At 39.3% G+C, this 22,116-nt stretch overlaps 1 protein-coding gene across 3 annotated transcripts in view; it reads right to left on the reverse strand.

Moving 5' to 3' along the window:
* fzr1a (fizzy/cell division cycle 20 related 1a) overlaps positions 1 to 22,116 on the reverse strand; it is a 41,564-nt gene that overhangs the window by 5,502 nt on the left and 13,946 nt on the right. For 2 of the 3 annotated variants that reach the window (XR_009442821.1, XM_048559773.2), the window contains exons 4-11: positions 21,154 to 21,217; positions 18,208 to 18,335; positions 17,761 to 17,843; positions 17,376 to 17,559; positions 6,119 to 6,184; positions 4,698 to 4,800; positions 2,449 to 2,633; positions 1,112 to 1,345 (exon numbers count right to left, since the gene is read on the reverse strand). Coding sequence is in view for 2 of the 3 variants with exons in the window: in XM_048559773.2 (XP_048415730.1) it covers positions 1,112 to 1,345; positions 2,449 to 2,633; positions 4,698 to 4,800; positions 6,119 to 6,184; positions 17,376 to 17,559; positions 17,761 to 17,843; positions 18,208 to 18,335; positions 21,154 to 21,217 (1,047 nt within the window). In the remaining variant the exon portion in view is untranslated. Of the gene's footprint in view, positions 1 to 1,111; positions 1,346 to 2,448; positions 2,634 to 4,697; positions 4,801 to 6,118; positions 6,185 to 17,375; positions 17,560 to 17,760; positions 17,844 to 18,207; positions 18,336 to 21,153; positions 21,218 to 22,116 lie in introns of those variants that run through there. The other variant, XM_059638588.1, reaches the window with a different exon arrangement.

Genomic DNA, 22,116 nt, shown 5'->3' on the forward strand with positions numbered 1-22,116 from the left:
ATATGGTTTTAGGCTCTAAAGGGTCAGTTTGGAGTTGGGGCTGGTGGTTCAGCAGTTAAGAGTTGAGGGTTCCATTTAACTTTCATCCTAGGAGATAGCTTTTTAGTCCTCCCAACGTTTTCTGGGTTAAGCTTAAGTGAGTCCGAACCCTCTGAATTTTCCAACATTTAAGGGACTTTTTTATGGAGTTCCAGATGTAGAGGAATTGCTCCTTGGAAGTTTAAATTTTCTGGGCAATTTTCATGGAGTTAATTGCATCAGGAATTCCACACGGTCCCAATGTGCAACTCCAGTCTACTCTGCTCCATAGACTATCTAACCATTTGAATGTCTAGGTCAATATTAAAACAATACTCGAAGAAAATGAAATAAAATTTTAAGTATACACTAAATGCAGATTAAAATGTACTATTATTAATTCTCTAATATTCCCATTTCTGATAATGGCCAATATTAATTACCACCTCTTGGCTTGGAAAACTGAGTGGTTTGTTGGCAAGAGTTGTTCTAAGAGTTATCATTCAACATAAAAGCTTAACATACAAGGAACGTTTGAGGATTCTGGGACCATACTCATTGGAGTTTAGAAGGATGAGGTGGAATCTAATTGAAACTTACAGAATACTGAATGGCCCGGACAGAGTGGATGTTGGGATGATGCTTCCATTGGTAGGAGAGACTAGGACCCGAGGGCACAGCCTTAGAGTAAAGGGAAGACTTTTTAGAAAGGAGATAAGGAGAAGCTTCTTATGCCAGAGAGTGGTGAATCTATGGAATTCAGTGCCACAGAAGGCTGTGGAGGCCAGATCACTGAGTACATTTAAGGCTGAGATTCTTGATTATCAAGGGGATCAAGGGTTACAGGGAGAAAGCAAGAGAATGGGGCTGAGGAACTTATCAGCCATGATCGATGGCGGAGCAGACTCAATGGGTCGAATGGCCTAATTTCTGCTCCTATGTCTATGTCTTATCACCATTGATTAAGCCAGGCCAGATAAAGATAACAAATTTACTCCCATAAAATAACACTGGAGAATCTCTAGAGATTTTAAGGTAATCCAATAGCTTTGCTTTAGAAAAACTAAAAGCAAGTGAAATACTTCATACTTACTAGCTCATTTGCATGCTTGGACCAAGCAAGGTTGCACACCTGAGAGCCTGTATCAATGCACTGCAAAGGCTGAGAGGTAAGAGTATTCCAGAAACGGATGCACCGGTCAGCAGTTCCACCACCTGATGCAAGGAGGCCATGCTGATGGGGTGACCAGGCAATAGCTTTCACTGCTGCAAGATGCTCTGTATACTGCTGTACTGGGCCTGAACTGGAATTGTTCCACACCAGTAGCTAAACAATGACAAGTTATATGTAAAAGAATTTGATTTTGCAACACATTATATAACTATTTTGTCTTTAAAATAATCTTTGATTCACTTAAATCTTAGGATTCAAAGAACAATAGATTTTCACAAATCACGTACTGCTTACTTTCTCTCACCAGGAATGGGAAGGGTTTTGCTGAGTAACACTAAATCCACACTAACACAAGCAGTTTATTGATCAGTGGAATGGCTAAGACTGCTAAGCAGGGTACAACGAACAACAATAAAGCTGATCAAATCACTCCAGTTGTGAAAATTATACTCTCTTTAGCAAGAAAATCTCACACGTCTTAATTAACAAACTCTAAGTCAATTGTAACAGCTTAATACTGGAAAAATACATCTATTTGGAGACTGCAATTAGATAAAAATTATGCTCATCCAGTAAAACAGCTGACTTGATCATTCCTGAATGATATCATTGTCTGTATGCACATGCACCTGTCTATTCTTGACTACACAGCACTGGCAGAAATGATTCATTTTAAAGTCTTAAGTTCAAATAACTGATTTTTTTAAAGTGAAGAAGTGTAATGACAAGATGATAATAATTATACACAAGAGTGAACATGCAAATAGTTTTGTCTAGCTTTCAGCAATTCTGCTCAAAAAAAGCAGTTCCCAACTTATACGTGCTACTTCCTCATAGCAATGCAGTTGTGATGAGAGAAGTGCTGATAAAGGCTGAACACAACATCAAATTAATATGTCGGTACTTTAACACCTATTACCATGTCAGATTACTGATATTTTCCTAGTGCCCATTTTATTGTTCACTGTGCTTCCACAAGGTCTCTAACTGAATTTCAGCATCTCATTCAAGTGATGTATGAGTTGCAAAACTGAATAAAGTCTATCAGATCTCATTGGAAGAAACACAGCCAAGGATGTTCCTGTTCAAGAGTTCCTTTTCTTACTGAAATTACTTTTCGGGATCAGGAATGGCAGCCCTATTTTTTCTTCTGGAACAAAAGAGCACTGTATCCAACTGTAATGCCCTGAAAACTACTACAGCCTAGATCAGCTAAGTCAGTTTTCATCATTTTTTGTATTCATACGTTTCATTACCTTGTTATCATTTCCTCCAGATGCGAGAAGCTGGTGATCTGTCGACCATTTCAAACCACAAACTTCCTGCCTGTGACCCTGAAGTCGGCGCTCTGATTGCAAGGGTGGAGTACGGATATCTCTCTGGAGAATAAGACGGTCCCTACTTCCTGATGACAACTGATCAGCATTCCATGCAAGGGCCCCTATAAACACAAATCAACTTTAAACTGCTTACCAGGCTAAAAATGTAAAATAAACCTACGGACAACTTGTGTTTTGTTTTAAAGCTGTATTAATTTGAATTGATTGGAAGCCAATTTGTCTGACAACAAATCTGCTGATTTTTCTGCTTATCATACTGGAATTTACTCCTTATTTTGTCAAATTACTTTTTCTTTTGACAGTAATTATGAGCAATGTCTGTATTTTGTTTTCATTAGATTAAGAAACCTGATTAAACACCAGGCTTTATTTCATGGAGGTTACCAACACTCAAAACTGACCAAGCTTTTTTTTTTCAAATTCAATGACAGGTATGCATCCATTAAGAACTATCTGTTTGCAAATCAGGCTAATGATTGCTCCCTTTGTAATGATGGCACATGCAAGTTCACTAATGGGAAACATATAAATTCTCTCCAACTAATGCTTCACCAAGGAAAGTATTTGATAGCACTATATAATATCTCAAGATGTGAGGCACAACTAACTTCTTTAATGTAACACTTTATCTTAATTATTCAACATGAGTTCAGTATATTGCTAAGAGAAAGGTGGAGACGTAGAGCAGTTTAGGGAGTGAATTTCAGAGAGCAATACACACCAGCTTATGATATAACCGTCAGAAATAAGGTGAGAATATAGAAAAAGGCACAGCCATGAAAACAATTAACTAAAGAAAGTGGAAGAGAGAACTGGAAACTGGTCACTGAACTTGAAATGTTAACTGTTTTTCTCTCCAGACTTGCTACCAACCCTCCTGAGTTTCATCAGCAATTTCTGTTATTGTGTTTCAGATCTCCAGCATCCGCAGCTCTTTGTTTTATTTTAGTCCTTCCTTTTATGATCTATTCCTCTTGTAATCAAGAAAGCTAATAAAAACTGTAACTTATTATCAGCTGTTCCTGAATATTAACTTTTATGACTCACTGGAATACCTAAATCCGTCTGCACCTCGGAGTTCCACAATCGTTATCTAATTAAGTAATATCCCCTGTCTGCAGATCTTTTCCCACCCATTCAACATGTCCACATCTTTCTATAAATTCCTGATGTCTTCTTCGCAACATGCTTTTCCTATCTATATCTGTGCTGTCCCCAAACTCAGCTCCAATGCCTTTGCTCCCCTCATCTAAGTTGTTGATAAGTTACAATCCTGGCATTGGGTCCTAAAGGTCTCCACTCAACACATCTGGCCAATGAGATGGTGATCCATTTAAGTATACTGTTTTCTACCTAAAGACCTAACTCTGTTCATACCAATATGTTTCCCCATCATTTTCAGCTTTTACTTTCTGCAATAACCTTTGGCATGGTGCCTTATCACATAATTCTGGAATTCCAAATACAATACATCCACAATGTATGTTACTTCCCCCAAAGGAATCTCATAAAATGGACATACATGCGATAAGAAATGGTTTGCTTAAGGAATCCAGAATAAGTACCATTTGTTTTTAACAAAATTGAAAAATATTCTTTATCCCCTTCTGCAAACAATTCTAAAATAAATGCACACGTTCAAGTTTATTACATTGAAACATTATCTATGGAATTCACTGCCACAGAAGGCTGTGGACGCCAGGTCATTGAGTACATTTAAGACTGAGATAGATAGGTTTTTGATTATCAAGGGTTACAGGGAGAAAGCGGGAAAATGGAATTGGGGAACTGATCAGCCATGATTGATTGATGGAGCAGACCCGATGGGCCAAATGGCTTAATTTCTGCTCCTATGTCTTATGGTTTTATAAAACAGCTCTGAAGTATCGCATTATACAAATGACAGTGAAGACATCACATGAGTGATAGTGGCTTAGGCAGAAAAGACTTGGCAGATATCTTACTGAGGCCTTAAAAAATGCCGATATCTGAAGAATATGCAAACTGGCTTAAAATATGATGCTTTAATGTAAATGTTTGTTGTCTGTGTTGCTTCATAACCTTGATTCAAATTATTTGTGACTGAAAGCAAGTTGAAGCAGGTTTTTACTTTAAAAGGTGCTCATGGCTAATTACAAGGTTTGATCTGATTTCCGACAACTTACCTACTCTAGCAGAGTGTCCTTCAAGTGTAGATATTTTTTTCCCTGCAGCTGTATCCCAGATCTGAACATATCCTTTGTGTGTTCCAACAGCTACCAGGTTTCCCTAGAAAACATTAGGTAACTCGGATTTCAAAACCCTTTTAGCTTCTGTATGTAAATGAAAACGTTTGTTGCCACCCATAATAAATAGATATTAAATCAAGGAATTATAAAATTTATTTTTGTTTGATATTTTCTAAAATTGTGGCAATAAAGTTCCTATTTCTGGGAAATTTATTACCAAGTGGTTTTGTTTTCACTATTTCTCAGGAAAGTCTTGGTTTTATTTATAATGAAAAAACATCAGCTACCTTGGTACCACATCATACTTGAAACTAAAACATAATCCTCATACCATCAAGTGTAAATCATGGAGACTTACCTTCAATGGTACAGGAAACAGCAATATTTGACATCAAAATTTCTTTTATTTTTGGGAAGAGAACGATAAACTCAGTGGATGTCTCAAGGTTTGTTAATAGCAAATCATTTTAATGTTGCACATGCAACAATTTTTATTAAGTTCCTTAATCTGTCCCTGAAGCAATGCATACAATACTGGATAGCAGAGTTTATCCAGCATGGGTGTTAGTGTTCTGCCTAGGGTAATTCATAGCCCAGGGTAGTACCATCTAACATCTAATACTACATGTTCTGAAATACTTGATGAAATGAAAGTTAGCACCACTTTCCAAATTTAGCTTCCTCTTCACTAATATTGCAAAACTGAACAGTTCTCTCAAATGTATAAAAAAACAAACTGTCATTCTAAAGTGATAAAAGACTTCATATAAATGAATGTCCCATAATGTTTCGCAGCCAATTAAGTAATCTTCAGGTGTAGCCATTGTTCAACAGAAAAACATGGCAGTTAATTTGTACACAACTATTCATACAAATGGCTGTGGGATGACTGAATAGTAAAATTTCCTTCATTGAAGCATGAAGACCTAACACCAGGAGAAAAGCTCTCCTCTTTTTGAAGAGTGTTGCTGAAATTTTTATAAGAATAGTGAAAATACAGCTTTAGTTGTCTTATTCATAGATGGCACCTTAGAAGCGTCGCACTTCTCCAGCACAGCGCTGAAGTATCAGCCTCAATAACACATTCTCTAAAGTATAAAACCAATTACATTCTCAATCTGAAGAATGTTACAATGGCCGATAAACCTTCCTTTCCTTTCATATGTCACAAATACATAACAAATTTACAGAACTACTCAAAATAACAGCAAAGTACATTGAATTATGAAACAGATTTTTTTTGTTTGTTGCAGTTTTACTTGCACTGAACAAAGTGATTATAAATAAAACAATCAAATGAAATAGGTGTATTTAGACTTCAGCCAGCTCAATTTTCACATCAAAAGAATGATATTTACTCTCTCTGACCAGCCAACTGATGTAACAGAATCTCCATCAATAGAAAGGTCACACAATCTGATCACCTAAAAGAAAGAAAGACCATATTTAAGATACATGATTTAAAAAGATATACAATCAGAGCATCAAAATTTACTTAAAGCTGTGCTGAAAGTAAAAATTGCACAAAAATAATCAAACAATTTATTCCAGAAAATGATCTTTCCGATGCTGAGTTTTCAAATTACATATTTCACTCCATTATTAGATCGAAGCAATGAACTATTTTTGCATATTTCAATATTCTAAGATTGAGATCTCGCTTTTTTCAAAAGCACAAGCTTTAATTGATTTCCAGACTGTGAACACTACACATATGCAGAATTTAACAGTATTGTCAGCTCTATAGAGCAAATATTTTTCCTTTTAGCATCTAGAAATCTCAGGGGAAAGTTTTAATTCAGTTAAGCTTTTATTGGCCTTTCTAATATGCAAAGTGTTCACATTTTGTTTTACAAAAGTGACAAACTGATCAAACACTTTTTTTACTACAATGAGAGAGAAAAACTTCAGTCATCTTGCTTCTCATTGTAATTTGTTTGCTCAATAGAAGCCTCCAGATGCCTTCGATAATCGTATGTTGCTCTGACAATCAGAACAGCATCTGATAATTAACGTTTACTTAGAAAGTGTGAATTTGTAAATTTGAGACAGTCCCCACACACACATAGGCACAAATAATGGTCCAATGCAAAGTCAAACACAACCTACTCTTAGAAATTCTAAGGGCAAATATTTTTCTTTTTACATATTCAATGTTTACCAATGCATTTTCATTAAAACTGATACTTGTGTTTGCCTATAAGAAATTATAAAAAATGTTTGTTTCACATGTCTGTGTCAAGTCAATATGTACACCTATCTGTGTATTGAACGTGAGTGTTCTTAGAAGGTGCTGAGCATGATTATGTAAAAAGACCAACAATCTTGAGGTTTAGATGAAATTTACAAATTCATCTAAACATTTATACTTTAGGATCATGTTTAGTCATGATTATACACCTTTACAAATATTCACTGTTAACCTATTTTTTGTTTCTCAAGCCATGTTTTAAAACAAATAGCTGAAGTTTTGAATGAAGAGTGCACATTCTTTGAAACATTCTCATTTAAAAAAATATTGAATGAAAAGCAATCTCAACGAGATAATAAAAACCGAAAGAACTGCTGATGCTGTAAATCAGGAACAAAAACAAAATTGCTAGAAAAGCTCAGCAGGTCTGGCAGCATCTGTGAAGAGAAAAACAGAGTTAACGTTTCAGGTCTGTTAACCCTTCCTCAGAACTGGGGTTCTGAGAAAGGGTCACCGGACCCGAAATGTTAACTCTATTTTTTCCTTCACAGATGTTGCCAGATGTAGAACATAGAACACTACAGCGCAGTACAGGCCCTTTGGCCCTCGATGTTGTGCTGACCTGTGAAACCAATCTGAAGCCCATCTAGCTTACACTATTCCACTACTATCCATATATTTATCCAATGACCATTTAAATGCCCTTAAAATTGGTGAGTCTACTACTGTTGCAGGCACGACATTCCACACGCTTACTACTCTGAGTAGTATCTATCACCCCTCAATTTAAAGCTACGTCCCCTCTTGCTAGCCATCACCATAGAAGGAAAAAAGCTCTCACTGTCCACCCTATCTAATCCTCTGATCATCTTCTATGTCTCTATTAGATCACCTCTCAACCTTGTTCTCTCAAACAAAAACAGTCTCAAATCCCTCACAAGACCATCCCTCCATACCAGGCAACATCTTGGTAAATCTCCTCTGCACCCTTTCCGATGCTTCCACATCCTTCCTATAATGCGGCGACCAGAACTGCGCACAATACTCCAAGTGTGGCCGAACCAGAGACTTGTACAGCTGCAACATGGCCTCATGGCTCCAAAACTCAATCCCTCTACCAGTAAAACCAAACACACCGTGTATGTCTTCTTAACAACCCTATCAACCTGGGTGGCAACTTTCAGGGATCTACGCACACCACCAAGAATCTTACCATTAGCTCTGTATTCCTATTACTCCTTCCAAAGAGAATCACCTCACACTTTTCCACATTAAACACCATTTGTCACCTCTCAGCCCATCTCTGCAGCTTACCTATGTCCCTCTGTAACCTGCAACATCCTTCCGCACTATCCACAACGCCACCAACTTTAGTGTTATCTGCAAATTTACTAACCAATCCTTCTACGCCTTCATCCAGCTCATTTATAAAAATGCCAAACAGCAGTGGCCCCAAACAGACCCTTGTGGTACACCACTAGTAACTGAGCTCCAGGATGAACATTTCCCATCAACCACCACCTCTGTCTTCTTCCAAGTAGCCAATTTTTCATTCAAACCACTCAATCACCCTCAATCCCATGCCTCTGTATTTTCTGCAATAGCCAACTGTGGGGAATCTTATCAAACGCTTTACTGAAATCCATATACACCACATCAAACGCTTTACCCTCATCCACCTGTTTGGTCACCTTCTCAAAGAACTCAATAAGATTTGAGAGGCATGACCTATCCTTCACAAAACTGTGTTGACTATCTCTAATCAAATTATTCCTTTCTAGATGATTATAAATCCTATCTCTTATAATCCTCTCCAACACTTTACCACAACGGAAGTAAGGCTCACTAGTCTAATACCAGGATTGTTCCTCCTTCCCTTCCTGAACAAGGGGACAACATTTGCTATCCTCCAGTCTTCCGGCACTATTCCTGAAGATAATGACGACATAAAGATCAAAGACAAAGGCTCTGCAATCTCCTCCCTAGCTGCCCAGAGAATCCTAGGATACATCCCATCCGGCCCAGGGGACTTATTTATTTTCACACCTTCCAGAATTGCTAACACCTCCTCCTTGTGAGCCTCAATCCCGTCAAGTCTAATAGCCTGTATCTCAGTATTCTCCTCGATAACATTGTCTCTTTCCTGTGTGAATACTGACGAAAAATATTCATTTAGCGCCTCTCCTATCTCTTCAGACTCCACGCACAACTTCCCACTACTGTCCTTGACTGGGCCTAATCTTACTCTAGTCATTAGTTTGTTCCTGACATACCTATAGAAAGCTTTAGGGTTTTCCTTTATCCTACCTGTCAAAGACTTCTCATGTCCCCTTCTGACTCTTCTTAGCTCTCTCTTTAGGTTCTTCCTGGTTAACTTGTAATTTAAGTGCCCTAACTGAGCCTTCACGCCTCACCTTTACAAAAGCCTCCATCTTCCTCTTGACAAGAGTTTCAACTTCTTTCGTAAACTACGGTTCCCTCGCTTGACCACTTCCTCCCTGCCTGAAAGGTACATCCTTAACAAGGACATGCATTAGTTGTTCCTTGAACAAGCTCCACATTTCAATTGTGCCCAACTCCTGCAGTTTCCTTCTCCATCCTATGCATCCTAAATCTTGCCTAATTGCCTCACAATTGCCTTTCTCCCAGCCCTGCAGTATATACCTATCCCTTTCCATCGCTAAAGTAAACGTAACCGAACTGTGGTCACGATCACCAAAGTGCACACCTACCTCCAAATCTAACACCTGGCCTGGTTCAATACCCAGAACCAAATCCAGAGCGGCCTCATCTCTTGTTAGCCTAGCTACATACTGTGTTTAGAAACTCTCCTGCACACATTGGATAAAAATTGACCCATCTAACGCATTCGACCTATAGCATTTCCAGTCAATATTTGGAAAGTTAAAGCGCCCATAACAACTACCCTGTTACCTTTGCTCTTATCCAGAATCATCTTGGCAATCCTTTCCTCATCTCTGGAACTTCTCGGAGGCCTACAGAAAACTCCCAACTGGGTGACCTCTCCTTTCCCGTTTCTAACCTCAGCCCATACTACCTCAGTAGACGAGTCCTCATCAAAGTTTTCCTGCTGAGCTTTTCCAGCAACTTTATTTTTGTCAATGAGATGATAGTTTGTTAGTATTTAGAAGTTGAATATCCTTAAGACTGGAACACTAATGGACCAGAAGACAATATAGTTGAACTTGCATAAGTGTGATGTGTAACCAATTTGCATTCTGTATTAAAAGGTAAGGTAAGGTAAAATTGTCAGTCTTACCAGACCATAGGGCTGTTCGCTTACGATTAGTGATGGTGTAACCCAAGGGTCACAATGACTCAGACAAGGGTTGGGGGGGGTGGTAAAGGAGAATCATTCACAGGTAGCCTCAGTTAGTGGAAGAATTGAACCTACAACATTACCATCACTCTGCATTGCAAATCAGGCACCCAGCCAATTAAGTTAAACAAAACCCCAGGGAACATGGATTACTTAGAGGGACACAATTAATTTACATGCACGCTCTACGCAACAGTGTCCTGATGAATCATTCAAATTTCACATTCTGCCATCGTGGCATTCAAATCTGGGTCCCCAGAATATTACCTGAGTTTCTAGATTAATTGTCTAGCAATTACACCACTAGGCCATTGCCTTGACTTAGCTGTGGGATATGCAGATTTGTAGACAAATCATTAAATGGGCAAGCACTGTGAGATACCTTTATAACATGTTGCAAACTATAAGTGGTGGGACATGAAAACAATCACATGCACAAACAATTTCACAAATGGTAGACAATAACATCCCAATCTGAACAGTGACAGAATTTTGTTTTTAAAGCTCAAAACATTAACTTTGCTCCAACATTTACAAAAGTAATAATGAAGTAGAACTAACAATAAAATCAAGTCACCAAGAAAGCTTTCCATAAATAACCAAGAACCAATAATGGAGCAGAAATCTGTGCTCAATTTTTATACAGAGACAAACTGCTACTCCAGTGCAGGTTAAAGACAGGTAAGCAGCATGAGAACCTCAAGGGAAATTGTTTTAATGCTTACTAATAACAAAAAAAAAATCACCATGAGGTATCAATCAGTACATGATTTCTCAAAAACATTGAGCAGGCTCAGCATCAAGGGGTTGTGAGTAATGCTGAATAAAAATTGTTATAATAGTTCCTAATTAATATGGTCTAAACTAAAAAAGTCTAATTTCAAATAATCGGTTTAATCTTTCCCTACAGTGTGGAAGTAGGCCATGTGGCCCATTGAGTCCACAATGACCCTCTGAAGACATCCAACCCAGATCTACCCCCCTACCCTACAAATCTGCATATCTCACAGCTAAGTCAAGGCAATGGCCTAGTGGTGTAATTGCTAGACAATTAATCTAGAAACTCAGGTAATATTCTGGGGACCCAGATTTGAATGCCACGATGGCAGAATGTGAAATTTGAATTCAACAAAAAGAAATCTGGAAACAAGAATTTCCTGATGACCATGAAAACATTGTTGGAAAAAACCCATCTGGTTTACTAATGTTCTTCAGGGAAGGAAATCTGTCATCTACAACTGGTCTGGCCTACATGAGACACTAGACCCCACAGCAATGTGGTTGATTCTCAACTGCCCTCTGAAATGACCTAACAAACCATTCAGTTGTACTAATCACTACAAAGTCTCAAAGAAATGAAACCGGACAGACCACCTGGCAAACTGGGCACCAGAAAAGAAAAAGTGCTCGAAACAGCCCTGCTGACCCTGCAAAGTCCACCTTACTATTAGCTGGTGGCTAATATCATTGTGTTAAATAGGACAGACTTTGAACAGATCTAGCAACTCAAGACTCATCATTCATGACGTGCCGTGGGCTATCAACATCAGAATCGTACTCCAGCACAATCTATAACCACATGGCCTGGCATATCCACCAGTCAACCATTACGATCATGCCAGGGGTTCAACCCTGGTTCAATGGAGAATGCAGGACAGCATGCCAGGAGCAGCACTAGGCATACGTGAATATCAGGTCCAAACAGGAGTACTAGCATGCCGAACAGCATAAGCAGAAATCTCACAACCAACAGATCAGATCTAAGCTTTGCAGTCCTGCCACAAACAACTGTGAATGGTGGTGGACAATTAAACAACTCACAGGAGGTGGCGGTTCCACAAATATATTTATTCTCAAAGATGGAAGATCTCAGCATATCAGCACAAAAAGATAAGTGCCGATTGGATGATCATCTCAGTCTACTCCAATAATCCCTTGAATTAGAAATACCAGTCTTCAGCCCACTTGATTCAGTTCATGTGATATGAAGAAGTGGTTGGATACCGCAAAGGCTATGGCTACGGGTCCTGACAACATTCCAGCAATAGTACTGAAGATTTGTGCTCCAGAACTCGCCACTCCCCTAGCCAAGATGATCCAGTAGTTACAACACTGGCATCTGCTGAAAATATGGAAAATTGCCCAAGTATGTCCTCTATATGAAAAAACAGAACAAATCCACTAGCCAATAGCCGCCCCATCAGTCTACTCTTGATCATCAGTAAAGTGATAGAAAGTGTCATCAACAGTGATATCAAGCAGCACCCACTCAGCAATAACTTGCTTAGTGACGCCCACTTTGGGTTCCGCCAGGACCACTCATCTCCTGACCTCATTACAGCCTTGATTCAAACATGGTCAAAAGAGCTATCTCCAGGAGGCAAAAGTGACAGCCCTTGACATCAAGGCTGCATTTGACCAAGTATGGCATCAAGGCGCCCTGACAAAGCTGAAATGAATGGATATCAGAGGGCAAATTCTCTGGTGGATGGAGTCATAACCAGAATGCAGGAAGACGGTCATCATTGTTGGATGTCAGTCATCTCAGCTCCAGGACATCTCTGCAGGAGTTCCTCAGGGTAGTGTCCTAGGCCCAACCAACTTCAGCTGCTTCATCAATGATCTTCCCTCCATCATAAGGTCAGAAGTGGGAATGTTCGCAGATGATTGCACAATGTTCACCACTCGCAATTCTCCTGATACTGAAGCAGTCCACGTCAAAATGCAATAAGATCTGGACAATATCCAGGCTTGGGTTGACAAGTGGCAAGTAACACTCATGCCACACAAATGCCAGGCTATGGCCATCACCAATAAGAGACAATCTAACCATTGCCCCATGATATTCAATGGTGTTACCATCACTGAATTCCCCACTGTCAACATCCTGGGGATTTATCATTGATCAAAAACTCAAATGGACCTGCCACATAAACACAGTGGCCACAAGAGCAGGTCAGAGGTTACAACGTCTGTGGCAGATACCACACTTACTGGCTCCCCAGAGCTTGTCCACCATCTACAAGGCTCAAATCAGGTATGCAAAGGAATATACGCCACTTGTCTGGGTGAGTGCAGCCTCATCAACACTCAAGAGGCTCAATGTCATCCAGGACAAAGTAGCCTGCTTGATTAGCACTGCATCCACAAGCATCAACTCCCTCCATCACTGATGCTCAGTAGCAGCCATGTATACTATCTACAAGATGCAGTGCAGAAATTTACCAAAGATCCTCAGACAGCACACTCCAAACCCACAACCACTTTCATCTAGAAGGACAAGGGCAGCAGTTATATGGGAACGCTACCATCTTCAAGTTCCCCTCCAAGCCACTCCCCACCCTGACTTGGAATTGTCACAATGAGAGATGCTGGTGTTGGACTGGGGTGGACAACAGCAGAAGTTGCATGACACCGGATTATTCACAAACAGGCTCATTTTAAAAATAAGCTTTCAGAGCTCTGTTCCTTCATCAGGTGAAGGGAAGCACACAGGGATAGAATTTATAGGCAGAGAGATCAAAAGATCATACAAATGGTGTGAGTGAAGTGTCTACAGGTTGAATAACAAGTCTCTATAGGTGATCAAAACTGTCAGAAAGTGAGTAAAGTGTCAACAGCAGACTAGAAAGTGAAGGGATGACCTATGATTCGATTAATTGAAGTATACAGATAATTACGAAATATTAAAAATAAGATGATGCTGGTGACAAACCAAATGACTAGAGTAACAGGACAGGTATAAAAGATTCGCATGTCGAGAGCCTAACCAAAGTAACAAGTGATCTAAAACTGTACAAACTAGTTAAGGTAAGGCAATCATAACAACTTATCAAAGTGATGTTGTCAAAAAGGACCAGTGAGGAAGATTTTACAAATATAGAACAGTATGGTGGGATCACATATAGTGCAACATGAACACGGGATCACCGATAAGGCCATCTTCCTCAGTACGAACTCGGCTATCAGTTTCTACTTGGCCATTCTGTATTGTCGTGTCTGAATGACTGCCTTGGAGGATGCTTGCTCACAGATCGGAGAGCGAATGTCTTTCCTGCTGAAGTGATCCCCGACTGGGAAGGAACATTCCTGTCTGGCGACTGTTGCACAGAATCCATTCATCCATTGTCGCGGTGTCTGCATGGTCTCACTATATATCAATATATCGTGCCTTGGGGCATCCTTGCCTGCAGTGTATGATAATATTGGTAAGTCACATGAGTGTTTATGTGGTGGGTTGTGTTCCCACTTGTGATAGTAGTATCCATGACGATGATGTGGCATTTTTGCGGAGGTTGCCATGGCAGGGTCGTGTGGAGTTATGGTCGCTGGGTAGTTTTTGCTGAGAACAATGGCCTGTTTAAGGTTTTGCGGTTGTTTGAAGGCAAGAAGTGGGAGTGTAGGGATGGCCTCGGCGAGATGTTCACTGTCAATGATATGGTCAAGACTGTGGAGAACATGGCGTAGTTGCCGTGCTCCGGGGAAGTAATGGACAATGAAGAGTGCCTTTATCGGTCATGTCCTATGGTTGTCTTCAGAGGAGGATGTTGTGGTTTTTTTGTTGTAGCATGTCAGAACTGGTGATCGATGAGTTGGGCATCCTAGCCTGCTCTTATGAGGCCATCTTTCAGCATTTGTAGGTGTTTCTTGCGTTACTCCTCATCTGAGCAGATCCTGTGTACACACAGGGCTTGTCTAATGGGGATGGCTTCTTTAACAAGTTTAGGACGGAAGTTAGTTAAGTGCAGCATCATGATGTTATCCATGGGCGTGCCAGAGAGTGAGGTATTGAGGTGCTTGTCCTTGATGGAGATACGTGTATCCAAGAATGAGACTGATTCTGAACAGTAGTCCATGGTAAGTCTGATGGTGAGATGAAACTTGTCGATATCATTGTGTAGTCATTTCAGTGATTCCTCGCCATGAGTCCAAAGAAAGAAAATGTCATTGATGTATCTGGTGTATAGCATTGTCTGGAGATCCTGTACAGCAAAGAAGTCTTGCTCAAACCCGTGCACAAAAATGTTGACATAGTGGGGTGCAAATTTGGACCCCATGGCTGTTCAGTGCATCTGGACGAAGAGCTAGCTGTCGAAGGTGAAGACATTGTGGGTGAGGATTAAATGGATGAGTTGCAGGAGGGCATCTGGAAATTGGCAATTTTGGTGTTAAGTACTGAGGCGTTGCAGCAATGCCATCATCACGGGGGATGTTATGTACAGTGCCAAAACGCCCATTGTGACATGAATGTTCCTGGCTTGACTGATCTGTGGGTGCATGTTTCCCATAAGAAGTCTGTATTGTTGTGACAGAAGCTGGGGTTCCTATTACAATGGGTTTCAAGCTGTCCTTGACATTGTCAGAGAGCTTCTCACACAGGATCTCATCAACAGATATGATGTGCGTTGGCTTTGTGTATTTTCAGAAGACAGTAGACTTCGAGGCGAGAAGTATGTGGGATGACAGTGCATAGGACACTCAAAGTTTGGACTAAAATTCTAATCAGTCTATCAAGTTGATGGGTGCGTTCTTTGGTTGGATAGGCAGGTAGTTGGCTGTAGTATTCATGGCTGCTCAGTTGTTGGTATGCTTCTTTGTAATAGTCTGTTTTGTTTATTCTGCATGACAATGGCTCCTCCTTTGTCTGTTGGTTTGGTGACAACATTGTGGTTGGTCTCAAGAGCATGGATGGCATTGCATAGTGCTTGGGTGACATTCTGCACCATTGTGTGAGCACGGCTGAGGAGAGTCCAGCATTGACAGAACTCCTGACAACTTGAGCATAACATGTCCAGCCGAGGGCAACTGCCTTCCAGAGGGGTCCAACCTGACTCTTTCTTTAGCCTGCACAGTGGATCTCGTCAACTGTTCTGGTTCATTGGCTGTCTCATTTGGCTCGCTGCTGACATCTTGGGGTTTATGGAAGAATTCCCGTAGTCTCATCCGCCTGATGAATCCCTCTGTGTCTGCCACAAGACCAACGGGGTACATTTTGGTGGTGGGGCAGAAACTGGGCCCTCGGCTGAGAACTTCAATTTCATGCGATTGAAGGATGTGGTCAAACAAATTGACGATGAATTTCCCTTTGGTGGTACTGGAGGAGGCTTAGTTACTGCTGGTCCTGATGCCGAGTTTCTCCATTTTCCTGCTCTTGGTGTGCATATAGGTGGCATAACTCTGTAGCCATGGCTGGACAGTGTCTTATAGCTGGTCTGCTGTATCCTGTGCGCAAGCTGGGAATATGGACTCTATCTCAATTTCAAGGTTACAGCATCTGCTGTAGAACTGGTCTATGAGATGATTGAGCAATGTGTGAGAGAAACAACAGCAGAGTCTCTCAGTATAGTCTGTGTAAAAGGATTGGCTTGAATGGGTTTGTAATCTGTAGTCTTTTCAGGATCTTCTCCTCTTTCTTGCATCTCTGCAGAACAGTCTACTCATGCCATGCGTATAAACTTCTGGTGTCTCTGCCTGTAAATTCTGCGCCTGTGTGCTTCCCTTTATTTCAGCTAACAAAGGAGCAGTGCTATGAAGGCTTGTGATTTCAATGAAACCTGTTGGACTTTCACCTGGCGTTATGTGACTTCTGCCTTGGAAATATATTGTCGTGCCTTCACGAAAGCTGGGTCAAAATTCTGGAATTCCCTCCCTAATGGTATTGTGGGTCAAGTCACAGCAGGTGGACTGCAGCGGTTTAAGAAAGCAACTCACCACTACCTTTTCAAGTGCATTTAGTGGTGGTTAATAAATGCTAGCCAGCTGACAACACACACTAATGAAAAATTTTTTTTAAAAGTGCACTTAATCTACACATCCCTGGACACTATGAGCAAGCTAGCATGGCCAATCTACCTAACCTGTGCATTTTTGGACTATGCGAGGAAATTTGAGCACCCGGAGGAACCCCATGTAAGTGTCAGGAGAATGTGCAAACTCCACACAGGCAGTCACTCAAAGGTAGAATCGAAGCCTAGTCTCTGGCGCTGTGAAGCAACAATACTAATCACTGAGCCATTGTGCTATCCAGTTATTGAAAAATATATCTTCAGATAAAACACGCATTAACTGGAATCTAAAGACTCACCTGGCTAGTACAAGCACTCCAAAGATAGACACAAGTGCCAAGTCCAACACTTAATACGTTTAGAGAAGACCAGTCCACTAAGTTTAAATAAAAGTCATCCTGAAGTTCTGGTGCATCAAGAACTTTAAATGGAATCTTTGAGATTTTCCTAGTTGGCTTTCTTGGTGACCGCAACAATTTTTGGCTGTTTGAGACATAAGAATACAAAATTAAATGCCACACCAAATAGCAGTCCTTTGAATTTGATGATTATTGTATTCTGCACAATTTAGGAAAAGGCAGCAATATTTGGCATTTCACTGTCATAATTTCCTTGTGACCATTCATAAAACAGTAGAAATATTAGAATTTCCATTACAAACAGCATCATGAGGTACAAGGCTACCTTTTATTACTAACAGGAGATAAGGAGTAAGGCGAAATGTCATTTCCATCATCAGGACTTGCCCGTTTAGTGCTGAGCGAGTACTAGAAAATAAAATCAATACGATAACAACAAGGACTACATATGTGAAAGATTTTTTATTTTAAAATTCTGTATGCGGAAACAGGGAAGATGTACACTTTAGCAAAAAAAAATCATGATTCAAGAGCTGGATTTACAATAAATCCAGATATTCATTTCAGTGATGCTATCCAATCAACTTTATTCAGTCCATAGAATCATAAATGTAATTATGAACATTATTTCCATTCAGAGAACAAAAGTAGCAGGGAGCAAGGCAGTAGGCAATGTAAAGTAAACATTAGAAAAACACTGGACAAAATTTCCTGTAGAACAGATTGTAAAACTTCTTATAAAATAGATTATTCAGTGATGAGACGTTCATACCTTGAATAAACTTTTCTTTTCAGGCGTTGAAGGCTGTAATCTTCTGTCTTCAGTTTGAGGATCTTGAACTTTTTCAATTCCTGCCCCAAGAAGCTCATTTTTAAGTAATGCAGAATAAGCAAGCCCATCTGTCAAAAGGCCAAAGGGAAATGCACAAAAGCCTAAAATTTTAAAAAAAATCTCTAGGAGGAATGCAGTTCTCACTTACATAGCTTTAACGTCTTAATACTAGTCAATTTTTAAAATCATTATACATTTTTCAAGATATGTGGCTAAAGTAACTTTAAAATGAGAAACAGTAGTGTGTTTCACTAACATTACCGATTGCATTGAGGTGCATACAGTGTCTTCCAGTATAGCGAAACTTGTTAGCAACTGATGTGTTAAGCTGATATTTGGTATTGTGGTAGGGAAGGACAGTAGACTTTTTTTTGTGATCAAATCACTTTATTTGAGATTATATAAGCTTAATTTATCAAAGTTTACACTTTGCCTACTGCTTTTATCTGTCATCCTGAGATAACTAAAGCAAAAACATGACCACTGGTCAATCCACCGATGATTTAAGACGACAAAGAGAGAGCTAGCTTTCAGTTAGATAACAGATAGCAATATTACAAATTAGATGTATACGATATTTTGAATTGTACCCAATGAGTACACATCATCATACAGAAACCTGTTTTAGCTCTGTATTCTAGTTCCCCTACAATTGTGTTTGAATTATCGCGGTACAAATTACATTTTTCAGCTCTCCATCCTACAAATTAGGTTTTCATTCTTGCATGGGATGTGATCATTTCTGGCATTATTGCCCATCTGTTGTTATCCTTGACAGAGTGGTGGTAAGGCAAATCATTCAACTGCTGCAGTCGATTTGGTAATAGCTTAGGAGAATCAAGAGGGCAGTTTAGAGTCAATCACCTTGTTTGTAGGTCTTGGCATTTCTTGCTGGCTAGACCAGTAACTATAGCAAAATTTGTGCTTTCTTTAAAAAACATTTATAAACCAGCTGGGTTTATAATCACAATTGAAGATAGTTCCATACTCACGATTACTGAAGTTACTTTTATTAAGTATTTGGAGTAATTCAAGAAATTTCAAATTCCACCCCAGAATTTAAACCCATGATTCCCAGCATTATCCTGGGCTTCTGGATTACTGGCCCAGTGAGATTACGACTATATCATTTGCTGTATGCCTTTACACAGAGCCAATGATAGTTTTCAAATTTTGTTGTGTAAAACTGTTATTTGTTTTAAAAAAAGTGAATATTCTGTGGTATTTCCCCAATTAAGTTCAAGGCAGCACATGTCCATCAGAGTGCATTAGTGATGCTGTTAATATTGAAGATTAAAAGCTCCATCTAATGGTAGAATTTTGCAGCTGAAAGTATAACTCGCTATTGGTCATACGTGCACTAACATCCCATGGTCCAAAATAATAGGATGGTCTTTTTGATGAAGTCCCATAACCTGCAGGGATTGTCACCATAATCTACTTTTTCCATACCAACTAGAATGCATCAACAGTTTGGCAAATGACAGATCAATACAAGAAGGTAACTCAGGGCTGTAATCCATGTCTTGAAAGTTTATGCTATTGCTATACTTCAACTGCAAAATCAGTGCTTTGAAAATAAAAAAAAAATCAAATAATGAAAGAAATGATTGGTCTTAGGACAGCAGCTTTTACATTATAGACAAATGTGCAATTATATGCTAATAACCAGCTGCGCTGTACCAAGATTCAGTTGAGAAAAAGAGACAATGCAGTATTCTTGAAGTTCTGCACATCCAATTAGTGGAACCATCATTCTGTGTGGTAGGATGCAACCATGTGGATTATTCTCCATCTGGTATCTGCCTGGAAGGCTCAGTCAATGGTTTTCAATTACTAACAACCAGATTTTGGATCTTTTTTATAACAATTTCTATCCTGGCATACTTCGTTTCTCATAAAACCTCAAGTAGTAAGACAAGTAAGCTATTTAATCCCTCCAGCCAACTTTATCTCCAACTCCTTCTCGCACCTTTCTAACTCTTGAGCTTTTAAAACAAAAATTCCACAATCTGAAATAGAGAGTCCCGGGCATTGAAGAATACATCCTGTAACGTAACTTTAGAGTATAGACATGCCACTATTTAATGCTTCAAACTGCATCACCAACAATGCAGCCTTCTTAATGCTGCACTGAAACGTCAGTCCAAATGATGAACCTGACTTAGTGTTCCACTCTACAGTCTTCATTCTTTTGGGGGATGACAAGCCATTTGTTAATTCAAACTTTAAAATTAAAGCAGTTCAATTTAATATTTTGTACGTCTGGCTTTTCAAACACTGAATGTTTTGCAAGAGCTGTAATATCAGAAACACCAGATAAACTTTTAAAACAAAAAGATTAGGAATTAAATGCGCAAGTGCCATTAGTTTCTTTCCCGAAAAAGGGACTACAATTGACTATTTTATAAACCACGTGGTTCTTCAGAACTACCCACCCAAATGCCTGGGTACTTCTTGTTTCTGTTTTTTGAATATAGGACCTTTTTGGAAGTCAAGTGAAGGAGCAATGGTCATAAAGTTGTGTAATTCATGCAGCTGTGTTAATTTGGACTATTTCAGTGGTTGGTCTCTGACTGACAATTTCTTTATTAAGTATAGGGGTGGGGGGAGGAAGGGTACAGAAGGAGAAGATGAATAGACAAAGCAACATTGCTCAGCTCACGCCTGTAATTATCTTAAACTACATTATCTGCCCTAATTTAAGTCAGCACAAAGTAGATGAGATCCCACACAATGATTGGGAATTGTTTTGGGTTTACTTTTTTCTTTTAATTTGCATGTACCTGTAAAACTGCCTATTCTGAATGTGCAAAGATCATAAAATTTCAGTTAACTTGATTTAAGTAAGACTTGTTAAGATAGCTGAAACTGTAGGTACAGAACCTTTGCCACTGTCAGAGGTTGCATCTTTTGCTTTTCTGTTTTGACTGGGTGACTTTTCATTCTCCTAGAACAGAGACAGAATCAAAATATGTATGTTCAGTTATATGCATTCAATGCTCAAATAATGCAGGTCATTTACGTTGCACCATCTTAGAATTGGTCAATAGGTCTATTTATAAATATTTTCAGATCAGAGTGTTTTCTTTTGCCACAGCCCAATAATCTTAATGTTAGTCCATTTTTCTGACGTACTTCTCACCGTCATTCAATAAACATTTATGAATCAATGTATAATACAATTTTATTACTGTAAAATCATATAAGCTATATTCTTTTTACAGTCTTATATGGGATAGGAGAATCTCTGGTAAGGCCAGCATTTGTTGTCCTTCCTCAGTTGCCTTTCAGCTGATTAGGCCATTAAGGGCAATTAGAGAGCCATAGAGTCAACCACATTAAGATGGATCTGGAGTCACTTGTAGATCAGACAAGGTAACAATAACATTTCCTTCTCTGAAGGACATTAGCAAACCTGATGAGCTTTTAGTGACAATGGTCACTGTTAAACTAGCTTTTAATCAATCTGCCATGGTGGAATTAGAATCCATTTCTCCAGAACATTAGCCTGGGACTAGATTACCAGTCCAATAACATCACCACAATTCCATCACCTCCTCTAATTTGAATCTAAAGAAAACTTGGGAAGCTATACTTATTTCTAGAAAAATAGTAATCATTGATTTCAACAGAAATAGAGACTCCCTTTTAAAAATTCACAGTGACATGATTCGAGCCACATTTTCTATTGGATAGGTACATTAATAGCTGACATTTTCCTAACGTCTAGGTTGTATAGCAGCTCTGTAAAAACCTAGAAATTTCAGTTTCAGGCAGAATATTTTTCAGAAGGAAATACTTGTGCACTTCTCATTGCAAAAAGTGACAATTCAGGGAATAATACAG

Source organism: Stegostoma tigrinum, chromosome 30, assembly GCF_030684315.1.
Source record: "Stegostoma tigrinum isolate sSteTig4 chromosome 30, sSteTig4.hap1, whole genome shotgun sequence".
NCBI lineage: Eukaryota > Metazoa > Chordata > Chondrichthyes > Orectolobiformes > Stegostomatidae > Stegostoma > Stegostoma tigrinum.